This window comes from Triturus cristatus, chromosome 1_2 (genome assembly GCF_964204655.1).
Source record: "Triturus cristatus chromosome 1_2, aTriCri1.1, whole genome shotgun sequence".
NCBI classification, from domain to species: domain Eukaryota; kingdom Metazoa; phylum Chordata; class Amphibia; order Caudata; family Salamandridae; genus Triturus; species Triturus cristatus.
The window spans coordinates 990,753,129-990,779,264 of record NC_140580.1 but is presented as its reverse complement, the minus strand read 5'-3'; the positions used below and the strand labels follow the sequence as shown (position 1 = coordinate 990,779,264).

General features: G+C 43.6%; 1 protein-coding gene across 1 annotated transcript in view; it reads left to right on the top strand.

Moving 5' to 3' along the window:
• LOC146868548 (POU domain, class 5, transcription factor 3-like) overlaps nucleotides 1-24,556 on the top strand; it is a 28,439-nt gene extending 3,883 nt beyond the window's left edge. The window contains exons 2-5 of the mRNA XM_085615718.1: nucleotides 13,737-13,848; nucleotides 18,791-18,921; nucleotides 21,356-21,520; nucleotides 22,569-24,556. Coding sequence (XP_085471844.1) covers nucleotides 13,737-13,848; nucleotides 18,791-18,921; nucleotides 21,356-21,520; nucleotides 22,569-22,823 — 663 coding nt within the window. The 3' untranslated portion in view covers nucleotides 22,824-24,556. The remainder of the gene's footprint in view (nucleotides 1-13,736; nucleotides 13,849-18,790; nucleotides 18,922-21,355; nucleotides 21,521-22,568) is intronic.
• The last annotated feature ends 1,580 nt before the right edge of the window (nucleotides 24,557-26,136 follow it).

The window sequence follows — 26,136 nt, the reverse complement described above, 5'->3', positions numbered from 1 at the left end:
ACTCCGGGTGACACTGACCCAGGACATATAGGGAGTCAGAGGTACACATGGGGGGAGCCACTGAGCGCCACAGACACTGGGCGACACTGACCCAGGACATATAGAGTCAGAGGTACACATGGGAGGGGGGTGCCACTGAGCGCCACTGACTCTAGGGTACACTGACCCACAACATATAGGGAGTCAGAGCTGAACATGGAATTGGAGGGGGGTAAGACACTGAGAGCCATAGACTCTGGGAGACATGGATATAGGGAGACACTGAGGTGCACATGGACTTGGGGGTGGGGAGGGAGGGAGCAATGACCCTGGGACAAATGGATATTGGGAGACACTGAGGTACACATGGACTGGCAGGTAGGGGCTCCCACTGACTCTGGGAGACATGGATATTGGGAGACACTGAGTCAGAGGTACACATGGAAGATGGAGGTGGGGGGAGGAGTGAGACACAGAGTAACACAGACCCTGGGGGACATGGACACTGGGAGACTCTGACAAAGGACCCACACAGTCTTTATACTTTCTCTCCCTCTCTATTTCTCTCATTTTCTCCCACCTTCACTTCCGGCTTGTATGTATCCTCCCCCTTTTGTGATCGCTTTATTTGTGTATCGTCTTCTCCTTCTCCCCTCTGTCTATCTTTCTCTGCTCTCTCGTCTCTCCCTCCTTTACCACTTTCTCCTTTTCCTTTAGCACTATATTTGATTTACTTATCTATTTTAGTCCGTTTTAAATCACCGGAAACCTGCACTAGTCTGGTTTTGACGAGCTTACAATCTGATCTCGGCTTCAGAACAAGCAGTAATGTTTATTTATTCGTCATGCCGTTTCCAGTTTCATTGCTGTCTGACCTTCTCGAGCTTTGAAAGCTTAATTAAAAAATAATAAAGCGGTTTGAAAACATTGCGGGCCAGCTTCCGAAGATGAGCCCTATAAATTCTTTGAACCCTCGTTTCCTAAGTCATTTCCAGGCTCCCTCTTTGGGACTCCTAAAAAACCCCAGCTTCAGTCGAAGCGAGGAAACCACTTCCTAATTTATTTTCAGACTTTAGATTTCTTCTGTGGAATTTTGGTCTGTGGAATGTGTGTGCACTTACACACTTATGCCCAGGGCCATATACACATGGAGTCATGCGGTTGATTATTTTATGAAACCCATTTCTAATCTTGTTGTCCCTCCTTTACTCTGTTAAATGTCTTTGCTCTTAGGAAGGTTTGTTTTTATGTGGTGCTTTAGGAGGACTGAGGTGGATTCAAGGTTTCGCAGTCTTTGTTTTGGGTACAGCAACATTTAATAGTGCTGCGGACTTCTGAGCAGAGCTTTGGGCACCGGCACTCATCCTTTTACAAATTAAGCACTGGCCGAAGCCTTCACCATACTCAAACTGCACTCAATGTGCAGCGCGCATACAAAGTGGGAAAAGCTTTTCATGGTGTCTAGGCATAGTATTTTGTACAAGACGGGTACCCTTCCTGTACACAACCTATGCTAGACTAATGCACACACTATAGCATGGTGGCCCTGAGTTGTGTGCATGGCGCGAGGCGGCTGAAATCAGCGCCGGTGCGAGGAAAGGGGAGGAGCGAGCGAGGTCTCTGAAGATATGGCGCTCTCCTGCTCTCACCCAGGTGTGCAATGCAGCGCAGCCTCGCAGGGGGCTGCGGTGCGCTGTGTGACAATTTGGTAAATCTACCCCCGAATCCATATTTCCTAGAGACATTGATTTTGATTGTAGGAGGTGCTTATTTGGGTAACACATTAATCTGTTGGGTAGCTTTTCGTTGGCCCTTCTAGGCCATATGTAACTTGTGGATTCTGAACTCTTTCTTAAATTATTCCTGACAAATTCTCCTACAAGTTACTGTTGCCACACACTGAAGGGTTGTCCTGGGGCACTTTCACTTTGTGATTTTCCTCCAGGGGTGGGTTTGACTGGAACACCCTGCGGCAGGCCAAGCAGCTTGAGTTTCTGACTCCTAGGAGAGGGCCTCTAAAAAAATATAAAAAAATAAATAAAGAACACAATCCTGGGAAGGCACAGCCCAAGGCAACTGGTATTTAAAGTGAGGTACATCATACTTCACCTACTGTTTGGTAGAGGGTATGTCCGACTTGTATTTCTTACTGAGGTGTCATAAGACTCATAGCCAAAAGAATTTAATGGAAAGCTCTGACGGTCAACCTCTGGCAGCAGGGGGAGGAAGGAGGCGCTAAAGGGAACAACATTGAAACCAGACAATCTCAGGGTACTTGCATGTTCAGCAGCTGGGACTGATATTTTAAACACACTTTAATGTATGGAACATCTATAGCTGCTGCTGTAACCTATTACGTCGGTGAGGGTTTCCAGGCTACGTGCTGCGTGGAGGTGATGATCATATGTCCTGCACAGCATTTGATGTTGTTTTCAATCAACAGCCCCTGGTTCAGTGGTTCTTTTGTGGAGGTGTGGGTGTCAGGCAGTTTCAATCAGTACCTATATGTGTCGTTTAGATGTTGTGCCCAGGGCAGCTCTGGTTGGAAGGGTTATTCCCCCTTTATCCTTACGCAGAAGGTAAAGGATGCATGAAGATGGCTTTTATTTCGTGAAATTCGTCTGTGATGTTGGATTAAGGGAACAAACCCTGATTTTGCAAACGCCTCTATTCCGGTATTCCTGGTGTATGTTTTCGGAGAGGGTGGTCTATGCCGGTCAGGATTGCCCGGAATTGTTGACCAACTTTGGCGGACTGTACAGATTTCTTGGACTGGGTGAGCGCCCCCTCGTGTGTATTGATGTGGTATCTGCTGGGGTATGTATTGCACCCCGCTGGGCAGGCCGTATTGGGAGTAGCACCTGCTGCTGTCCCTTCGAGACTTCAGGCAGACTTTGGCTGTTGCTGGTTGTGCTTGAGGTTATACAGAATGTCTAAACAGTTTTCTACTCGTGTGCCTTTTATGACTGGACAGACTTGGTGTGTGTTCTGTTATTCTGTACAGCCTAAAAAAGTGATATAAATTGTTTAAAGAAAAGACGACCTTTAGTCCTTGACAACAGTGCCCCCTATTGGTGCAGATGCGTTAGAGTGCGTGCCTTGCACCTCATGCTGCGCCTGCTGCTGTCGCTTCCCACTGCAGTTCGTGACCCTATCATTTCGTCCCTTATTGCGTCACCCCTCTTACAAGCTTCTTTTCAAGTAGCGAAAAGACCAAGAGACTCGCCTCCTCATGCTCCACCTTGTAGAATAATGTGTTTTCTTTCTTTTACCTCTGCACTCCTCCTCTGTAGAGCACCCATTACCCATATGCCCAGGTCCACCCTACAGAAATACCTCCACTAATTAATAAATGAAAGAGTGATCGGAGCTAGGCGTGCACAGCAGAATCGAAACACTGATACAGACACTGCGAGTGGACATTTGCGCCACAGAAGCAGCATTCCACCTGTGAGCAGAGAAGAGTTGACCCTGAGTTGTTCTCTGCCTTGTGTGAGTAGATTGTCGATGCTCTTTTCCATTTGCATTCTGGTATTTGTAGTTCAAGATTTATCATAGAGGAGAGAGGGGCTTGTCAAACAAATGATGCCATATCACTAGGGGCCCGATTCACAAAGGTAAACTTAGACCTGAAATCTAAGTTTGGACCTGAACTCTAAATTCACCTTTGTGAATTGTCCCTGTGACTTCCGGTCTAAACTTAGACTTCAGGTCCAAGTTTACCTTTGTGAATTGGACCCCCATTGTGCTGGGTGATACCGTGTGACAGGCAGAACTGGGGCCTTGAGAACAGATGCTAATGTTGCCCTTACAGCTGGAGTCTGCAGTACCGTTTCTGCAGTAAAACCAGGCCCACTGGGATTATGTGGTAGGGGAACACCAAATTAGCAGCAGTGTTGACTTAATTATGTGGCAAGAAAAGGCAAATCGTGCAGCATAATGCAGCACATTTTGATAGTTTTCATTATTTTGTTATTTTGTTTTTACAAATGGTAATACTGTCGGTAAGGATTTCACCTCATTAGTATCATTTTGACAACTAAATATTCAAATAAGCAAATGAAAGATGACCAGTTAACAATTGCAAAGAGCCTTTCACTGCGATCGAACGCATGCTGTGTTTTTTTAGTAACTTTTGATCTGTTTGAGCTGAAAACATTTTTTTGTTAAAATCTGCAGATTATGCAGCAGATGTTGGATCATGTGGCAAATGCAACAAAGCCATAGTTATGTGAAAAATGTAGCGGCCGCAGAATCCCATAATTCCAGGGGCCCTGAGTATAACACAGTAAACCAGCACCACTGGAGAAGGTCGTGTAGGTGACAGAATAAAAGAGAAAATAAAAATTGTCAGCAGAGCGACATTCGTAATTCAGCCTCTCCCAGTGAGCTTTGGTATCATCATCTAGGCCACATAGGTGACCAGTCACAGAGCTGTAATATTGTGAGCAGGGTCAGGCAGTATCAGCAAGAGGACCAGTAGAAACGTCCTGAGGTGCGGAACAGTCTGGAGTTTGCACTTTCTATAAGCAGCCACCATACCTATAGTCAGAGTTACTGGAATTATGCGTCACGGTTGAGTTAATTATGCAGCAAGAAAAGGCCACATTATGTGGCACATTTTGTTAACATTGCCTGGGCATTAGTTGTGCCTCTGTAGTATTAGTGTAACACCCACATGTAGCAATAGGCTACAGAAAGGTGACCAGTCAATGTTTGCAAAGTGCCATCCACTGTGCTGTAAAATGTGTTGCAGCATTTTTAGTAACTTTTGAAGCTTTGGGGTTCGAAACAATTTTTTGTTGTTGAAGTCTGCAGATTATGCAGCAGATGATGGATTATGTGGCAAATACGTCAAATTCATAATTATGCGAAAATCTCAGCGGCAGCACAATTGCATAATTCCAGTGGCCCTGTCTATAGTTCAGATGAACAGACAAAAGGGAGCATCAATGCTTAATTTGAGCCAGTGGTTTCCAGGGCTTGGCACCAGCATTGAATTGCCAGCACTGCCGCTTATGACAGTCTGCCACATGGTGGTGCTGTCTGCCTAATTTAGGTATGAGCAAAACAACTGCTGTTTATTAATTCAATCTACATTTACAGTGATGAATACCTGCCTCCCAAGCCATTCTTATAGCTTTGGGGGCCTGGAATAGTATGAATTGTCACACTTGTAGCAGTGTGATGGGTAGTAGTTGTGGAAGTGCTGTCATTGGCAGCTCTGGCAGGGGCAACGGATGGTGGAAGCTGGAGTGTCCTCCTGACAAAGGCCCTGGCACTCATTATAATGACAAATTAAGCAGTGGAGAGCATAAGACAAGCCTCCAGTAGGATAAAAGATGGTGGGGGGCATCCATGGATGAATGGGAATAAGGGACCCCAGCCTATCCTTGTCCAAAGGCCACCTGGAGTGTGCCGCATACAATGTTTTAAAAGCACACATCTGATTTACTGCTGCAGATAAAACAATGTTCCTGGGCATTTCACCAGACCATAAACTGTTTTAAAAAGCACATCATTATCTCTTCAGGGCTGCCGGGCTAATCCACAGTTGTTCACGAAACATATTTTCAATATTGTTATGTAAAATGAATTGTTTAGGTCATTTAAAATAAAATCTTTAGGGGGGTTTGAAAAAAAACTCGCAAACTCCTACGTCAGTGGATTATGCTCAGTCACTGTCTATGCTATAAAGTATGTGTCTTTTATTAAAACACTTTACTGGGCTCCTTTTAGCCTCCTTGAGACCCCCACAGCCCCCATAGTGTCATGGCTTTGTGGCAGGCGATTGGATGATATTTCATGTACATGCCGCTGTACCTGGCTATATCATTCTGCTTCCTTCTTATAAACCGCTTGCGGCATCTTACTGTGGGTGACCATCACCACATGCACAAGGAATTAAAGCCAGGTCACAGAGAGTATTGGAACTATCCTCTGCTGTTCCTATGACAACCAAGAGAGGTTGGGGATCACTTCAGGATTTTATCTCCTGTTTTGGCCCTGTCCAATGGATGTTATCTGGGCAGATATTGGGAATTGTCCTGTCACTGACACAGAGAAAATCTTTGCCATGTGCCATTATCCTGACTTATTGGCTCACTATTTTTATGTTCACACTTCTCCAAGATGATGTCCCTTGAAGTGGGTCTCTCGTTCCTTGGAATAAATGAAGCTTCTGGTTTTCCAGATACCACCCCTCAGAATGTTATGGTCTAAACTTTGTGCTAAAGTGAAACAATTCAAAATGTCTAAAAATATATACATTCTAAATGTAAAAATTCGTATCCTGAGCTCAGTGGCTGTTAGTGAACCCTGCAGGGCAACAGATCCTTGCGCTAAGAGCAGGATCCCACCTCGCCGCCACCGTTTCATGGTGGGGATTGTAGGAGTCCAAGCCGGGGTTGGGGCAGTAGCAGCCACCAGGGCTCTCAGCTCCCTTGGGAGGGATGAGGTAAGACGCTCATTGGGAATTGTTGATGACAGCAGCTGCTTACTAGTTACTACCCATCGACCGGGGCACTGACTCTTCAAAGAGGAACTCCAAGTTCTTTACTTTATGAAGTGATTTCAGTGCATTGCAGGAAGAGTTTGTGCAAGGGAGGTTAACCCTGTCCTGTTTCTTTCCCAACATGATCCTTTTAGTCTGAGCTATTCAGTCGCAAGCTTCTCGCATCCATCCACCTTTGTGTTTTATCCTCCTCCGAGCCTGAATGTGTAACTTAACATTTAATCTCCTGTGCTGTTAAACTTGAGATAAGGCTGGCTGGACATATGATCGCGCCAAACACACCTCGCCTGACCATGCCCATTACTTCAGCATCTGCGCCAGGCCTGGCCATACCCAAGTGTTCTGTAACTGTATAATGCATTTCAGTGCCCACACTTTGTATATCTGCACCAGGTCTGGGGATGCCCTTCTCTTCTGTGTCCACACTATCAGCATACCCATACCCAGTGTCCAACCTCTTTAGTGGCTGCACCAGGCCTCGCCACGTCAAAATATATTCTATCGCCATACAGTCAGTGATCTAACAAATACAAAGTAACAATTAATGAAATGGACCCCAGCTTTACTAGATTACAACATATAGACCTGCATTACAGGCTACACGGTAATTACCACGTTATGCCCCATTCCTATCTCTAAAAATGGGTGTGAGGAGGTAGTACCACATCCGATGTTGATTGGTGAGAATTACACCCTGCACATGTTCTACGACTGAGTGACACTAGACACACACTTAGAAGAAGGTGCAGAATCTTTCACGTACAGTTTGAAATGGGTGGTATCCATTGCCAGAGGAAAACTTCAGCAAAGTGCAATTCACTTCATGCAGCAGGGCCCTGGCACCAGCCCAGACACACCCTGATAGTGCATCCTTTTTATACACTAATATCATTCATTTTCAGTCTTGAAAATTTGGCTTGGTAAAAAAAAATGTATAATAAAAGTGATCATGAAAAATAGCCATGAAGTGCCTCACAGACCCATGATGTTATTTATCCATATTATATTAACACGTTTATTTCAACTGCCTAATGCCGGACAAACGACACATCTAAATTAAACCACTGGACCACGTTTTCTTGTGCAGCATCACAACATATCTTAACAGAATGTGTGACAGAACTAGTTGAGTTACCTTTGATTTTAGATCGGCAAATGTCTTTGTTCTGCTCTCAATAAAAAGAGTGCACTTCCAATTTTTATTTCCAAATGAACATACCCATTGCTAAGTTTCACCCTCTTATTCCTGCTTTTTAAAATTTTGCGCAACACATTTACTCCTTTCCAATTAAATGGAAAATTACGGTATCTCTTGAGCCTGCACCCGCTAAAACCAAATGTTTCAATGTAAATTAGTGTCCCGGCGACATAAATTCACCTAGCAACCTGCTGTTGTCCTTGCAACCTATCCTCAGATTTAAGCACCTGTCAAACAACGCAGCACCCTAAATTGCTGCGCTGCGTTGTGTGACAAGCAGAGAGGAGGAAAATGCCACATTTACAGAGATATGGCTCTCTACTCCCCTCTGCCTAGTGCCAGCACAGACATTTGCTGCCGAGTGCCATGCACACACCGTTGCACTATGGTGCGTAGGTGTTGCATGAGTCTAGCATTACATTTTGTACAGGAAGTGTATCCTTTCAGTAAAATATCATGCTTAGTCTAAACTTAAAACTGTTCCTACTTTGTATGCGTGTTGTACAGTGCAGCACACACGCAAAGCCGGAAAAGAAAAGACAGATGAAAATAGTTCTTTTAAAGCCTGCTTTCAAGTGGTGCTAATTTTTGCCGCAAAACCATACCTGCCAGCATTTTAGAAGTGGAAAGTGGGAGATTTAAAAAAAATAATCAGTAGAATGTATTTTCCTCTATTGACTTCAATTGAAGCAGAGGCAGTTTCAGACAGGAGACGATCGAAATGAAGCAATTTTTGGGCTAGACAAATGGGAGTCTCCCGTCTGAATCGGGTCTGTTGGCATGTGTGCGCAAAACCATGTCTACTATTGTTAGTAGATAGGTTTTTTGCATCAAAAGACATTGGTGGTAGCATGGGAACGCTCATATACCATCCACGGAAAGCCCCCTTGATGCTGGGTAATGCAAAGCAGCACTTTGCGCTGATTTGCTTACTTTAGTCTCACAAACCAGCCCAAATATCAATTTGCGTTTAATTTGTAAATGACAAAAAAAGATTTTGCATCAGGTCGGCATGAAAAAGTAACGCAAACCCCACACGAAACATTTCTGAATCTGGCCCTAAGTATACTATGATCTTCAGGCTCTCAATGATGGGCTGTAAAGGAGTCGTGTTGACATGGCTCAGTTTGTTGCGGCAGCCGGTCTGTTGCTGGTGTAAAAGAAAGTTCTAATATGGCTGTTACAGAAACAGAGTCTGCCTGCTGCCACCTACAGGCCACAATAGGGAATAGAACTGTAGGAATTTAATTGGCAAAATAATTCCTCTTGGGTTTTAAGGTCTCGCCTGGCGTTAGCAGTGCGCAGTACTGCATTCGCCATGCGAGGGCCTTTTGTAATTGATCGAAAGCTAGATGTGCATGCATACAGAGAGACAAAAAAAATGCACGTGCAAGGACAGAAAGATGTGCACACGTGCTCGCCTGGACAGCCCAACGCCATCTTTGTTTACTTTAAATGGACTTGCAAACTCTCGTCCACTTTTCCGACAGCCCATGTGTCAAATTAAGGATGCCAAGCAGTGTGGCTCAAACTTGTACCACAAGAGGCTCTTTACGCACTAACAGCAGTATCCCCGCAGCTGAAAGATGCCAGGGGCATGTGCACGGAGTAGTGTGTTGTAATCATGTGAAGTGCCATGTCACACGTACCCTTGCCCTCATTGGAGCTAGTGGTCTCCCTGGAGTGGCGTAGACGTTCACTGACGGGCAGCGGCGATGGGGGGCGGCGGGATCACCTCCTCCAAGACAGTGCTTGTCTTCCTGAACCTGATATTCTGAGTGAGTGTGGCATTGTCACAAGAGCTCCCTCTACCTTAAGGCGCGTGGAGCTCCCCTCATAGGGCCTTGTTGTGTCTAACATGGTCAATGGGGGCCGAGAAGACCCAAAGGCCTAGGGATCAGAGTGATTATGTGCCGCGAGTATAAGGGGCCGTACTGTTGCTGCAGTTTGGTTGATCCACCACCTTGCAGGCTCTCCCACCCCGGGGGATAACAGACCCCCTGACAGCTCCTCTCCTCTGTTCCCCTGCTCGCTCAACAGTTTGAGAGGTGGGCCCATCGCGGTCCAGTGGGTGGCCGTTCGGTAGTGAAAGCACCGGCCATCGATCCTAGTTAAAGAGCTCTACAGTCAATCACTAATGTCAGGACAGAGCCCACTGAGAGGGGCGGAGTGTCATTGCTGTACAACTACGGATCCGCCATGCTTCGAGGGTGTGCACCAATGGTGGCTTTTCTGAGTTGTAACAGTACACACCTACTGTTTCTTTATTGTGTTGACAGTAGTATACTGCTCATTTTGCCTGCGCTACTTCGAGTACCCAAAGAGCCCCCTGTATTGCAGCAGAAATTATTTAGTTACTATGTTACTATTTAGTTGTCAGTGCTAATCCGCTGTGACAGTAGAACCCCTACTGCACCCCCGACACTGTAAGAATGTACACTTCCCTGTTTACCCTACATCGTGCCCCTTCTGCCACCCCTACGGTGGGTCTGCTGTGCAGAAGGTACTACCTCCATGCATCATGACTGCGTGGCTACTGCCTCCCATGCTTTACGACCGCATACACCTAGCGCTTGCACACATTTTGATATTGCAGAACTGCTGCATTCTTACATTTCCAGCACCCTTATGTTCTCTTTATCGAGCACGTACTCGCTTGCCACAGTACAGATCTACTGCCTCTTGTTTCCAGCCCATTGCTATTCTCATCACCTCTTAATATCCGTCCTATTTGCATATTTGTTTGGATAAGGGGAGGAGTGAAAGATGGATTCCTAGAAAGTACAATGCAAAATGATAATATCGAGTGTGGGGGGCTGTTGTACACCACAAGATTCTCACGCACATCAAGCATCTTTTGGGAGTGTAAACTGTTTTTGAAGGCAAGGTCATGTGTATTGTGCCGTATGTTGTAAAACAGTTCGATAAACTAAATATTTTTGTTGTTTTTGTCAAGAGCAATGCCCAAGCCAGAAGGCTGGGCAACGTAATTGAAAGAAGCGATCTATTGGATCTGTGGCTCTCTTTCTATCCTCCATAGTTTCTGTTTATGATGAGACGTGCGTCCCCCTCCCCCCACCCCCACTCTTTTGAAGTCACCGAACTGCTTTTTTCCCTTTCCTTTCGTTCCGTTTGCTGGACAAGGCTGCAAGCGCTCCCAATAACTTCCCACATCTGGGAAGATGCTAGATTTCTTGTTTTCCCAACGGGTAGCAGTGAAAATTTATTATTCACTGCTGGCTTAACACTAATCAACAAGCGTTGAAAATGCAATAGGTCTCGCCTTTTATTAAGTTAAAGCCATTTGCTTTGCTAACGGTATTGTATAGCAAAGCAAATAGCTTTAACTTAATTAAAGGTGAGACCTATTTCATTTTTAATGCTTGTTTGTAGTGTGGAAAGTTTTTTTTCCAGATTCATAAAGTGCTGAATGGCGTGCAGCAGAGCAAGGCCTTGCAGGGCATCAGACGTTTCCCCGGGGTTCTCGAAGTGTGGGGGCCGATTTTGTTCCACACCACACGCGAGGGGATTGAGTCTGAGAGTCCTGGATGTACTCGTCTTAGATTCGAAGCGCTTTGTTCGGCAGTACTTGGATGGCCGTTTACTTTTTCTGAGGACGCTGACGGTCCGCATAATTTGTTAAGACCTACTGGGTTGGAATTATCACCAGGTTTGAGGTCTGATACACCCGCTACACTTATAGAAGCCCTGAAGAAGTCTGGGGTTTTGTGCCCCATGACGAAACACGTGTTGGCTGGCTGGATTATCCTAACTCCACATAAACAGAAAGACTGAATTCAATCTTGTTTCCTGTGGACCCTCGCTTTCTTCAATTACTCTGTTCATTGAATGTTTGTTGATTTATTATGCTAGTACGCATTATACACTTAACTAAACGTGTGCACAGCTTGCATCTTGTTTGTTCCTGGGGGTGGTGCAGTCTCAGCCCCCAAAAACAGAAGCAGCAAGCCGGCATTTCCAGCCTCTGGGGGCCAGACAGTGCTACCCCAGGGGCTGTTCCGAGAAAATTACCAGGGCTGCTTTGGGTTCCCAATCCGGCCCTGAATACAAGGCACACTTACACACACACACAATGTGCAGTACACCTAGCAGCAGTGCAAGCTTCCCTCAAGCATACTTCCTTTACTGGACTGTGAGTATCAAATGTGCAGCCCACGTATGCACAAACAGGTATAGCACAGACAGCAGCGCAAGTTCTAGTCACACACAATAAAATACAGGCATCGAGTAAACTACAAGATCCTCTCAGGAGGTACAGAAAAAGTCCATTTGGCACTAGTGCTTGCTCCCCACATTCAAGCACACGCAGGACCAGATTGAGTATTTATGTCACCTGGCACTTCCCCGGTGGGCTAAAGCTGCTGGTGGGGCATTTTTCTAAGTCTCAGGGCTGCTGCTGGCACCTCTGTCACCTTGTGGCAGCAAGAAACAGTGGGTGGCATTGTGTAGGGTGGGAGAGGGGAATGAAGGAGCGCAGAAGGAAAAAGAGTGACGGTGGAAAGTGAGGGAGAGGAGAGAGACAGAAACAGTGGCGGCTGCCACAGGTAAGAGCGCTGATAAGGTGCGGGCAGGATTGGTGGTCGGGGAGCTCGACAGGATAAGTTAACTTAAAATGAAAAAGAAATAAAACCACTTACCTAGGGGTTTTATTTCTTTTTTATTTTAAGTTAACTTACCCCGTCGTATGTCGAGTTCCCCGACCCCTGCCTGCCCACACCACTCTTACCTGTGGCAGTCACCACTGGACAAAAAATAGATGGATGGATAATTGGGAAGTGAGAGATTGGTGAAAAAGGACATGGGGCGGGTTTACGTTTTTTCCAAGGCTGTTTTGGGATCTTGGTCCTGCTGAGCACACACCACCAGAGGTACATTGTGCACCCCTTAAGCTTCCATCACACCCACGAGATACAGCATACACTGCAGCAGTGCAAGCTTTCCTTAGACAGATCAGCTTCATCCCTCACCCACTTAACAGGTACAGCAGGGCAGTAGCAAGCTTCATTTTCTTGTAGGATGGATGCAGCAGAGAAAGGTGTGGTGCAAGTCTACCCCGGCACAGTGGCAGTTCATGCTTCCCTCACACATGGAGCAGATACAACATGGTCAGTATCATAAACAAGTCAGTATAAACAACAGTGCAGCCCAGGAAGCAGCTATGCATGCTTCTCATACAAAGATGCCACCAACATCACATGATAAACGAGTCGCCCATTCCATTTATTTTGAAACTGCTTTTCTTGGTGAATTTACGACTTCATCTTCTCGAAGCAGAGGTCAGGAGTTTTTCATGTTGGTTGAATTTTTTTTTCCAACTGCGTAAAACACCCAGTATGCTCTCTCATGGCTTAACAAATGGCATGTGTTGGGCTTCATTCCTGTAGTATCGTTGTTCCTGATGTCACTTCCAATTTCCTTTCGCTCAAAAACAAGGGTGTGAATCAAAGGGGATGGTAGAAGGTGAACCTCTTATGCACCATCCATTCCAGATATTTCAGCAATGCTTCAGTCTGCAAACATCTGCACAGTTCACAAACTTCAAAAACTTTGACTGCTTCATAGTAGACACTCGAGGAACTGCAAACAAGGCTTAAGAACAGGTAGCATTGCAGAAATGACCCCCTACCTGAGCATGGCACAAAAAATGATCCACTGTGTTGCGTCTTCCCCCAGGGTAGTAAGTGACCCGGTTGGAAACTTCAGGAATTGTTACTTGAATTAAGAATTACCTCTTATTTGCAGGATTACGTCCTTTGTTTGTTTCGATTGATTGCTATAACAGTCTTTGCCAGTTGAGTGTGTAGCCACTGTTGGTTCTTTTGAGGCAAATGCTCGTCTGATGATCAGGCCTGCTCTCCATTTGTCTTGTACACAGGGTACTTTTTGAGTGCATGTTCTGTTTAACCACTAGGAATCTACAAATGCAGATATCTATGTCTGGGGATTGACCTCTCGGTCAATTGATCAGTTTAATCTCCGCCTCCTTCTCGTGTGTGACCGGATGCTTTCTCATCCCTTCAACAGGACACACCGACCAATGAGGAACTGGAGCAGTTTGCCAAGGAACTGAAGCACAAGCGCATCACTCTTGGTTTCACCCAGGCAGACGTGGGCCTGGCGCTGGGAAGTTTATATGGTAAGAGTCTGGTGATTTGCGTTTAGATTATTATATCTGTCTGATGTTTGTGAATTTCAATGGTCTTTACCCTTCACTGCTATTAATGGCTTGTTCACACCTTTAAGAAAACTGCATCCAGTGGCGGCTGGCTACGGATCGGGAGTAGTTGGGTGGGGAGGGGATCTCTTCACCGCCATCTCTCCCGTGTGGGCCGGAAACAGGAAGCACCCTTGCTTCCCTAAGCCAATCCTAAGATTGGGCTGAGCACCGTGGGGACTGGGAGCCTGAGCATGTTCTCCACCCAGGCTGTAATGCAGCCTGGGTGGAGAACATGTAAAGTGCACATAACTGTTTGGCTGGCCAAACATTCATGTGCACTTACAGAGTGCCACCACTCCTCCCCCTGCTCTATGAGCAGAGCAGTCCCACCCCGCAAAGCTGCTGCAACAAGTTTTATTTTACCTTTTTTTACACTGCTGGAAACAATGCATTTGATTTGAGATGAGATTGTGCATTCTCAAGTGTATCAAGTAAACCTAACAAAAATAACTTGATGACAAATACTTAACAAAAAAGGCTGATGAAAAAGACATGTCATACAATTTGACAGAAAAGTATTCGCCATAAATGCTGAGGATGCGACAATCTGTGGAACCAAAGGGCATATTTATGAGACGCTTCCATAACGTTTGCACCAAGCCTCTGAGTCAGATTAATTAAGACACACAAAGCCACTTTTCATGGCTTCGAATGGCTTCATAACTCTGGAGTAAGGCAACGCATTGCAAATCGCTGGGTTGCTTTACTCTGCGCAAGGGAGGCGTTCCCTAGGCATTGCGGTGGGTGTACTCAGGCAACTCCCATGTTTTTTGATGCATTCCCAAATTTACATGGACTTTTAAACCTTGGAATGCGCCAAAATGTTACACCTCCCCAGGTGAGGCATAATGAGGAATAATATCTTTATTTCTCCTTGTTTTGTTCTCTTTTTACGTGTGCTGCATTCTGCACATAGAAAGAGGACAAAAAAACTCAGAGGTATGTTTTTGTGCAGGAAGGTGGCTCTTCCTGCACAAAAATAATCCCGCCTGCAACACAGGCACCCTTGCACCATGGTGCAAGGGTGCCTGCATTGGTGCTAACCTGCCAAAATGGCACCAGTGCAGGGGGAAAGGACAGGAATGCGCCGTATTGGATAAATACAGTGCATTCCTGCCTCTTCCCTGTGCCACAGGGCAGCACACTAACATGACTTGCTGCACTGCCCAGCACCACATTTTTCATAAATATGGCCCCAAGTCTGAAAGTGTTTTTTGCTGTCCCTCCTGCTGCTCCGTTACAAGGACAGGTGAATTGTGTACCCGCTGAGGTCAATGAATAAGAGGTAAGAGAAAGGGGACTTGTGGTACAGTTAGGCACTGGAAGCGGTAGTGAACACCAGAATCCATACACTCACATAAATGATCATATTAATGTCTTAAGGGGCAGATTCACAAACACCCTTGTGAAATATGTAAAGTAGTGTTCTTCTAGCACTCTTCCACATACTCTAACGTGAGTTGGTGAATTGGCCCCAAAATTGTTAAATGGGACTATCTGAATATGTATATACTATTAGTATAAGGGATTGCATTCCTTGCCTTTTTATCAGTATGGATTTGGGCCTTTCAGGGCTGATTCACAGAGGAATGTAATAATATTTGACTTGTAATTCCATTTCCTGTACTCATAAATGCTTTTGTGAATCGTACCCAAATTGTTTAAAATAAAACCAATAGGTGCACTAAGTTCTTGCATAACATACAGCATCAAATAGGCTAATCAGCCAATATTACAAAGTCGTCTTTCCAATTTTTAACAAGCACTGGCAAGGACAATAGTTCTTACCTTCAGACCTGTTGACTTTGCCAATGGATTTAGCTTGCAGCACAGCATCCACGATGGCTAAAGACTTTTTCTTTAAAAAAGCTTTTTGGGTGGCCAACCCCATCGTTTTGTAGGTGGGTGCCTACAAAATAACGTGGCTGCCTTTCTTTTTTTATTTACCAATCCTAGTTGGATCCGTAACTAAAACACGCAAAGGCCAATATAATTTGTGGAAAATCTAAAGCCACACGCACGAGTTTTCAGAAAGTCAGGAGTGATTCCAAGAGGCCCTCTTCTAGGGCAGTGCATGCGCGCTGCGCTAGGCTCGACCTAAAAAAAGAAAAGGAGAAAAGCTTACTTTATTTGAAAGTGGGTGGTGGGAGCAACATGTGGGGGCAGAAACAACACAAAGGGATGATGCAGGGTTGTGTAACAAACACGGGGAACGATGGGTAATGGTAACACGGGCATGTGTGACAAAGGCAATCCAGCACGGAAGCAACACGGTGGGCACTGTTGGGTGGTGAAGGTAACATGGGGAAAAGGAGGGAAGCAAAATGAGTGCACGGGTAGGTCATAAACAAAATGGGGTATGGGTGAGGGATGAACTGGGTGAAAAACAGCAGGCGAGAAGGTAACGTGTTGGGTGTGGGAGAGACATACACGGGTGAGTGAGAGGAACATAAGAGTACAGCAGAGAGGGGAGTGAGACATACATGAGGTAGGCAGCAGAAAAACACATGCACTCTTGTTGAGTGCTTAAACAAAAATATAAGTTTGCACCTGAAAAAGCGACCAGTGGAAGGACATAGTAATGTGTTCATGATACAGGGGGGAGACAAACACAAGAAGAAGGAAAGCCACATAGTTAACAAATAAGAAGCAAGTAAATGACGTTGACAATGAAGTCAACCAATAGTATGCAATCGATAGTTTCTAAACCCATTGTAGGCTAATAATATGTCTTAGAACTGCACATGAACTGTCTTAGGCGAGACCTAAAACTCAACTACTAAAGTTACCCTATGTAGGTTGCTATCTACAAGAAAATGGATACTGGCCAGTGTATTTTTTTCCAATAATTACTTTAATGAGACAAAATGTTCTTTATCCTTAGGCCCTTGCCCCCCTCACATTCCAGCAAGATATGATATTCCTCTAGGAATACTCAATACCATGGAAATGTTTCATTTAGGTCTCGCCTCATACCATGCATACATAGGCATAGAGGGGCTTCAGGTCAGTGGGCATCATCCCTTGATCTGCTAAATTGTCATTCACATTTTGCGTCCGCCCACCACAGCATATAGTATAGGTCAATGGGTTAGTCCACTCTACCCTTCGGCCCCCTTCACTTTAAGTAACTGCACAAAGCTTGTGGATATTGTTCACATCCGCCTCAGTGACAACGCTGGTTCAAAGTGTGCTTTTTTGTTTTATTTATTTTTTATGTTAACCTTAAATATTGGTTATTTATTTTACCTCCAATTCTGGTTCCTATTTAGATGGCATTGTCAATCTCATTTAAGTCTTGATATTTTAAAAAACTTCCTTAGTAAAAAGGCATCACTGGGGAAAGTATTGAAATGTGAAATTTTTATAGCAAGCACTTGGTGTCCACTCTTAATATGCAGCATATTTTCTATCTTTCTTTCTCTTTTTCTCTTTTTTTACTCTTGGGGCATATCTTTGCAATGAAAATAAAAAAATAACCATCGCACATGCCTTCGGGGGCAGACCTACTGGCTTTGCTAATTTTTGTTTTTTCAGTCATATGCCACTGCAAAACATTAATGAGAAACGTCCTAAAGTGAATTGCACATACTCCGTTCAACTGCATGAGGGAATACCTAATAAATAGGCCAATACTTCTTGAATTCAGCTTTTCCCAAATCCAGCCTAGAGCATGACCACAAGAGCCGGGACAAGAACAAAGGGATCAATCCAGGCCAGAGACGTCCCACAGCCAAACAATAATGAAAAATACATTGTCATCAATATTTAGCCATTGTAAGAAAACATGTTATCAAAAATACATTTGTTGTGACAGATAACATAAATCCCTTTTTGTGTGCCAACCACTCTAGAGTATCATTCTGCTCCATTGTTTTAGAAACAGCTGAAAAAAGGTTCCTATTTTATCTTGTTGTCTCTCTTGGTTTATGGCGATCACCTGGATACTGCTTAGGTAGGCTCTATATCAATACATGGGGCCCTCGTTCTGGGTGGACCGGGATTTTGGGGTGTGTTGTTGTTATTTTGTGCGGCAAATACCCAGATGTCACAATAGCACTGTAGGAAACGACTCAGAAGTTGGAAATTAGCAAGAATCGAGAATGCACTTGTCTAGAGCACTTGGTTGTAATTGGTGCAACAGAGCCCTCCCCCAGCTCCCTTTATATGCTGCCACCTGTAAAAAGTGGGCACATTTATTAAAACATTAAAATCAGGACTACTGGGATTGCGCGGCGATTTCTGCATAGTTGTAGATTTGCTGCATTTGCCATACAATCCATCATCTGCTGCAAAATCTGCAGGTTGTAACAAAAAAACATTTGTTTGTAGCTCAAACTGTTCAAAGGTTAGTAAAAATGCAGCGAAACGTGTTGCCGCCCATTGGAAGGTCCTTTGCAATGGTTGACTGGTCACCTTACTGTAACTTATTGCTATATTTGGTGTCAAACTGTTACTAATGAGGTACAACTAATGCCAGATAGTGTTTAAAAGCTTAAAAATGATAAAATAATGAAGCAATATCATCACAAAATGTGGTTCATAATGCAGCATAATTTGGCTTTTCTTGTCACTTAAATTAATTAACAATCCCACATAATTTGACCATCCCTGCCGCATAATTACAGTGGGCCTGCTAGATTATATTGTTACATTTGGTCTCTATCCACGTCATAGCTCCTGAGCACTTCACATCTGATTCTTTATTGCCTTGTGCCATGCATCTCTTTTGGCAACGTTGAGAAATAGAACCATTTCACCTCTCAGGCTAGGATTAATAAGAAAGGACCACTCTCGGGTTTCCCTCCAGCCCACGCTTGCCTCTTCATCAGATGAATTTTGTATTTTTCTGCTTCTTTAGGGAGAATGTTCAGCCAGACGACCATCTGCCGCTTTGAAGCCCTACAGCTAAGCTTCAAGAACATGTGCAAACTGAAGCCTCTTCTACAACGATGGCTCAACGAGGCTGACAACACACAGAATATGGAACAGGTACGCGAGGAGGACAGTGGGGTGGGCCATCAGCAGATCTTTTAGGTCTGCGTTGGGTAGGTGGTACCCAGACGCAGACTGACTTACACGATAATCAAACATGTTGACTCCTCCGGTAGAACATGGAGAGAGCGATTGACTGCAAAAGACAACAGATGTTCCTAATGCCAAATGGGATTCAGCTACAAGACACTTATTTGGTTATTAAATATCTTAAGGATTCAATATCGCTTAAACATGTTACCTTGTGGCAACTAGAGGGCTCTTTTTTGGCATGCTCACTTGTCCTGGGTGTAGCAGAAGGAACTGTGATGGGTAGAAGTGGGGCCACAGGAATTATGCGATTATACTGGGATTTTCGCATTATTATAGATTTGCTGCCTTTGCCACATAATCTATCATCTGCCTCATAATCCGCAGATTTTAACAAAACATTTTGGGGCAGATTTATGTTTCCTGGCGCATCCCTGCAAATCAGCAGGGATACGCCAGGGAAGATGCGCCACGCACGTTTACCCTTGCGCCACCACAGATGCGCCGCATTTACAATGCAGCGCATCGTGGCGCAAGGATAAACAGATGCGTGACGCAATCTGACGGCATAAGGGCGCCGCATTGCTGGAGTCGTGTCGCAAGCACGACGCAACTCCAGCAATGTTTAGGGGCTGCCCATACCTTACATGCTGCGTCATGCCTTACGCCTGCTTCAAGCAGGCGCAAGGTTTTGACGCAGCAGCGTCAGAAAAGTGACTGAGTGTAATCTTGTAGATTTCACTGCATCACTTTTCCGAGGCTTTTTCCGCTGGCACGCCCACCCTGCATACATTAAACCTGACGCAGGTTTAATGTGGCGCAGGGCTTTACACCGTGACGCATCTCCATAGATGCGTCACGATGTAAATAGGGCGCAACGTGGCGCAGGGTTTACGCCGCCGCTGTGTCACTAAAGTGATGCAACGGCGGCGTAAAAGTGGCGCAAGTCTAACATAAATCTGCACCTCTGTTTCTAGCTCAAACGGTTCAAAAGTTAATAAAGTTGCACCAACACTTGTTGCCACGTGGTGGGAGGCACCTTTGCAAAGTTGGACTGGTGACTTTTTTGGTGCTTGAAGCTATAATTGGGTGTTAAACTGGTACTAATGAGATGCAACCAAAGCCCATAAAGTGTTAGCAAGTTTAAAAATGATGAAATAATGAAGTAATATGATTACAGTCAGTCAGTCATAATACTTTATTTCGATAAATCAATATCATAAAAAGACATAGGAACAAAATTTTACACATGATCATCAAATGCAATAAATACATAATAAAACATGATATATATACATACTAATACCATTTACATGTGAATACAAAAATATATACTTTCTATAAAATCCGTACCTAAAAATACATTTAAAAGAGGTCAGTAAGGATAAAACAAGCTGTTCATATCGATTGCAAAAAACTCATCAATGTAAAAAGGATTCAAGTAATAACCAATACTAATACGAAATATGCAATTCATCTTTCTAATGATCCATGATCACCCGGTTATCGGACACCATCCTTTAATATGATTACAAAACGGGCTGCATTATTCAACATAATTTGCCTCTTCTTGCCACATAATTTACTCAACCCTGTCGCATAATTTAGCCCTCTTCTGTCACATAATTCTAGTGGCCCTGGATTTAAGAGAGCCTGCTTAAGAAATATTAGTTGAGTAAATTGCGTAGTGGTTCTGGTCCTGTGATGAGTAGGCTAGGTAAGCTGAATGCCAAAGCCTTAGGGCAATGCCATTGAATCAGGGCACAAGGTTGGTAACCCCTGGTCTCTGTTGCTGCACGTCATGATTCCAGTTAATAGTTATATGTATTCCATGACCAGCTTATTATTCAGTACTCCACTGATGATCAGGTTCTTTGTTTTTGCTTCGTTTCGTTTTCCATACCCTGGACCCATGTGTATGGCCGTTCATATTCTTCTTCTTCCTGAATCTCAGTTACTTTATTGTTTTCACAATAGTCAATGTGTGGTTCATGATCTCAAGGTTTTCCCATAGAAAACCACATCACATGAGAAAGAAGTGCACAAAGTGTACATCTCCAGGCTTCCGGTTGAGGCTCGAGTTATTTGGTAGAAAAGTCCACTAAGATGACAGTGCTTTGTGATGGACATCACAATCTCTTTCATTAGCTGAGGTTTGCTTTTCATCAGCTTTGCATGAGTACCTTGTCAGTACCTTGCTTCGCACATTGACTTTTCGGTAAGAATGCCTTGTTGGCAGGGGGAGAGAGATGTCTGAAGAGGATCCTGAAGAGATCAGTAAGTGCCACTAAATGGTAATCTGAAGTCCATGGCTGCTCAAAGCTCTGACTTTCATCTGTTGGCACAAGTTACTGTCATCTGGAATCTCAAGTTTAGGATTTTTGTTTCCTTCTTGTTTCAGCTGTGCAATATGGAGCAAATGCTGGCCCAGGCTCGGAAGAGGAAGCGCCGGACCAGCATTGAGAACAATGTGAAAGGCACTCTAGAAAATTTCTTCCAAAAGTGTTCCAAGCCAGGACCTCAAGAGATCTATCAGATTGCTGAAGACCTCAGTCTGGAGAAAGATGTGAGTCACTGAATGATACCTTAAACGTTACATATACGGGAAGAATTCTGCAGGTGGGGCAGAGAGCTGGTGGTGGTGTAGGTTTGTGGAGCTAAAATAGTGTCTGATGTTTCATGAAGTTAAAGGAAATCTATAGAAAGTTGAATAGAACAAACAACAGTTTTCAGAGAGTTTTAAACTATGTAGAAAGACGAGAGGCAGTCTGACCTATCAGGAAGTCTAATTGATTTCCGTATAGTCACATGAACTCTGGTAGAAGTTGTCAATTATTCTACACCAACAGATCATATCACATTGTCTGCTCCTATTTGAATGGATGGGAGTTTAGAAATCGTGGATATAAACCTGACCATTTCCGCCACAAAGTAATGACATCAAAGATTCTTGAGCTTTCCCTGCTAAGGCAACAATTTCTGGCATGAAGCTTGCTTCCTATTGGTTCATTTGAAAGGTTCTCACAGATATCTCTTCCCTTACCTGTAATAATCACCAGTTCTCAAAGGTATGAGTACATACCCATGCCCCGTTGCTCTCTCCATCCATGGTTTTAAGGGATTATTGGAAGGTACCAACTACACAACAGCTTCAAAGTCCAAGATCACAGATCCTCGATACACCACCTGCGCACCACTCCCACTTAAGGAGTATACTACAAGCCACTTATTGGAAATGATACGCTTATCCTGAAAAACCAAGGGTGTTTCTGTCGCTCGGAAAGTAATGAAAGCTGTTTTTCTCTCATCATAGGAAGTCCCATTTCTGAGCTTCCCATACGCATTGCACCAGTGACAATTGACTAGTGCCCTCTCGTGCAATAGTAAACCATCTTGTACATACCGCTTATCCTATCTTTGCTTCTTCATTTTGTGTGTTTCTACCCTTCTAGCATTAAACTGCTATTATTGTATTTATCAGTCCACTGTGTTACTTTTTGAGGTTTGCAAGTATTGTTCTGCAGCAATAGACACCCCACCCTCTAACTATACTCATAGTTTTGTAAGTGTCCTTGTGTTTTTATTCTAACATATGGGTTTCATTTGTCTGGCAGGTAGTCCGTGTTTGGTTCTGCAATCGTCGACAGAAGGGCAAGAGACTGCTGCTGCCGCCCCACATGGAAGAGATGGAAGGTGGGATGTATGAAGCCATGCAGACCATGACACCGCCTGCTGGGTCTCCATACGCCTTGCCAACCATGCTTACCTCACAGGGGTACGCTGTGACCTCAATGACCTCTGCGCCCATGTACATGCCAGCCTTTCCACAAGCATTGCATCCAGGGAGCCCCATGGGAAACAGTAATTAAGTGACAGAACCCTCTGGGAGGGAGCAAGAGACCTGCCACACTTCAATCCTCCTCTCTAGAATGGATCAATACAAATTTACCTTTGGGGTGGAATAATGCCAATTCTACATTTTTCCATATGGTTTGCAACTCAATTTTTCAGAGGCTGCAGTGCTCCTCTCCAAGAATTTTGTGCTATTGATTGTGTTCAGCGCAGACTGTGACTTCAGTAATGGCGGATATCTGCATATGTCAGCAACCGTGGCAAGAAGAACTCTCACGTCTTTGAGAATCTTTGTGTCTCTTTTCTATTGAAAAAGGATGCTATTATGAATGTGGTCCTGAATGCAGAGGATGTTGGGGGTTTCCATAATTTTTTATTTCTTTTTTGTGATAAAGGACTCTTTATCCTCTCTTGCTTGCACTGGAGTAAGCAATATCCACCCTTTCATGTTCTCAGGGATACATTCAGGTGACCAGCTGATAGACATTTGTTGGTGAAAGACTTCTTTCTAACTCTTTATACAAGTTAGTTATTTCACTGTGAGTCGTTTTTTAAAATTTGTTTTTTTTTCCATTTCTGTGCTGCTTATGCGCCCAATTTCCGGGTGCAGTTTTATGCAATGAACATGCAACACCAGTAAATCGGAGCTTAGCTCCTTTTCTGAATCTGAAGGTGCGACCAGGAATACATGCAGAAGACCATGGCCCTGGTTCTGCATTTCAGCGGGTTCCTGTCTCTTTGCCTGCGTACATAGATTGAGATTGTATCGGCAAATTGATTGCATGGCCTTGACTCACTTCCCTTTTCCGAAACCTCCTTTAGATCAGAATAGTTATTTTATTGCCCTGCAATAATGCAAAGAAACGTGCCTTTCCTAGATCTAAACTTGCGAAAAACAATGCATACTATTAGAAAATATTGTCCCACCCACTTCCCTCTAGAGTAGAGCCCACGTATGTTGTAACTATATTATGGAGGGTATTATTTTCAGTGTTGTAAGTAACAAGTGCCTTGCTGCATAAAATACCCTGGGAGAATGAGACCAATTAATATTTCAGATGTGCATTTAGCATGAATGAGATAGCTTCATAAAAGTGCCAATGTTGCCTTTAAACTTGTTTTGAACTTTGTATACACATTTAGAGGCTTGCTACACAAGTTGGATGCATTTTCGAAGCTCGCTTTACAGAATGGTACCAGTAGGATATAGGCACCAGTCATAGCTTTGTCATGGATGTGCCATCATAACTTATTTGCAGACACCTCTGACTTCTTATTTGTATCATGCCTTAAATACTGATTGTTTCACTTTACAGCTCCTGAAATGATAAAGCTGTGTGAGCAAAGTATTATGAGATTGTTGTAAAAAAATGTCAAAGCTTTCTGATGAAATTTTTCATTTGTACAATTTTGTCTTTTTCATTTCTTAAGTAAGTTTTAATTATTTTGTATTCTTGCTTTTAAATGCCCTCCTGTGCCCTTGATGACGGAATGCTATTTATTTGCCCCCACTTTGCTGATATTGTATTTTGCTGGGCGGTAGGATGCTGAGAAGGAAGAACTGAAGCACATTCCAGACCATTCTCTGTGACTGTTTTCCTTTGTCTGCACATCCAGCATCAAGTTTCTTCATTATTTGGGATGTCTGTGAAGACCTTCAAGTTGTTCTCATGACCGCCCCTTCTCTCTACTTCCTGTTCTAGCATTATTTTATACATGGGTGTGTCAAAAACTCTAATATATTTGTAAAGTTCACCTTTCTACAAAATGTTTGATTTAATAAGTTTACATTTTTAATTAAAAATTGAAAAAAAGACCTAACCCACTCAGTCGTTTTTCAAACCAATAACCAAGACTGTCTCTCAATCAGGAAGCTTTGCTTGCATTCTATAGCACACATTGAACACTGAATTATTTATAGGTATTTAGGAAAAGTTATAACGTATATTGGAAAACACAGGAGTGCATACCTAGCCAAATAATGAAGCAATATATTAGGGAACAGAAGATGGACAGCACTGATTCATCAGATTATAAATGTATGTGTATCTACACTTCTGAACACAATTCAAAGGATATCAACTATGACTGTTTTTTTAGTAAACACAAGGAGATGATGGACGGAGTGTTGAAACTTTTCAAACACTCACCCCCAGTCCCAGATCTGGGTTGAATCCATCATCATTCTTTAGCTCACTTTGCCACCCAGTTCAGACACAGCTATATGCAAATCAGTCTTGACCCTGTGCCTCATGGGAACAGTCCAGCCCGAACTGCCAAGCCATGTCTTCCCTGGACCGGAAACAAGCATCCTGTGACCGGTTTCAGGCTAACAGCCCTAATCAGCCAGGCTAGCTTGAATCCAGTTGCAAAGTGAGCAAGGGACCCACTTCACACAAGGAGATGATGGGTCACACAAGGAGATGATGGATGGAGTGTTGAAACTTTTCAAACACTCACCCCCAGTCAAAGATCTGGGTTGAATCCACCATCATGCTGTAGCTCACTTTGCCACCCCAGTTCAGGCACAGCTACATGCAAATCAGTCTTGACCCTGTGCCTCATGGGAACAGTCCAGCCCGAACTGCCAAGCCATGTCTTCCCGGGACCAGAAACAAGCATCCTGGGACCTCATCAGCCAACAGTTTTTAGTGCCATTTTACATACAATGAAAATTGAACAATATTCCCATTGCAATTAGTTAACTAACGCAAATTTTCATATGGTGTGAAAGTAAATAATTTTTATGTTCTCCTTTTGGTATCAAAACAACTAGCTCCATTAACTCATTGATAGAAAATATTATATCAGTGGCAATAGATTAAAAGAAATATTCACAAGGTGGCTAATGCAATAGTGTAACAGTAAGGAGCAAACTATTTGGTGTCACAGTGAAGCATACCAATGTACACAAGTTGCTATATGTAAATGTTAATACGACAATTCAATTAAACTATATGGAGCTTTATTGTATTGTTTCAAATCTTGCTTCTGGTTTTGCAGGCTCTTTCTCAGGACAGTTAGTGTTAATAATAGGCATAACCTGCAGTCATTTTGCCCCTTTGGGGAGATTCACATTTATATATTAACTTTTCTTGATTTTAGCATTTCTCTGTTGTTGCTTGATCAACTTCAAATCTTTTCTGAGTGCATATTTACGAGTCTTTGAAACTCACAAAAGACACACACAATTCTTATTCTATATTTGCTTTTTCATTTACTTCAACATCAGTACACAATTTCACTGAAAAAGGCAGCATTTTAATAGAAATAGAAATAAGTAATAAATGCGGAGTTCATGAATTTTTCCCAAAATGTGTATCTTGTAAT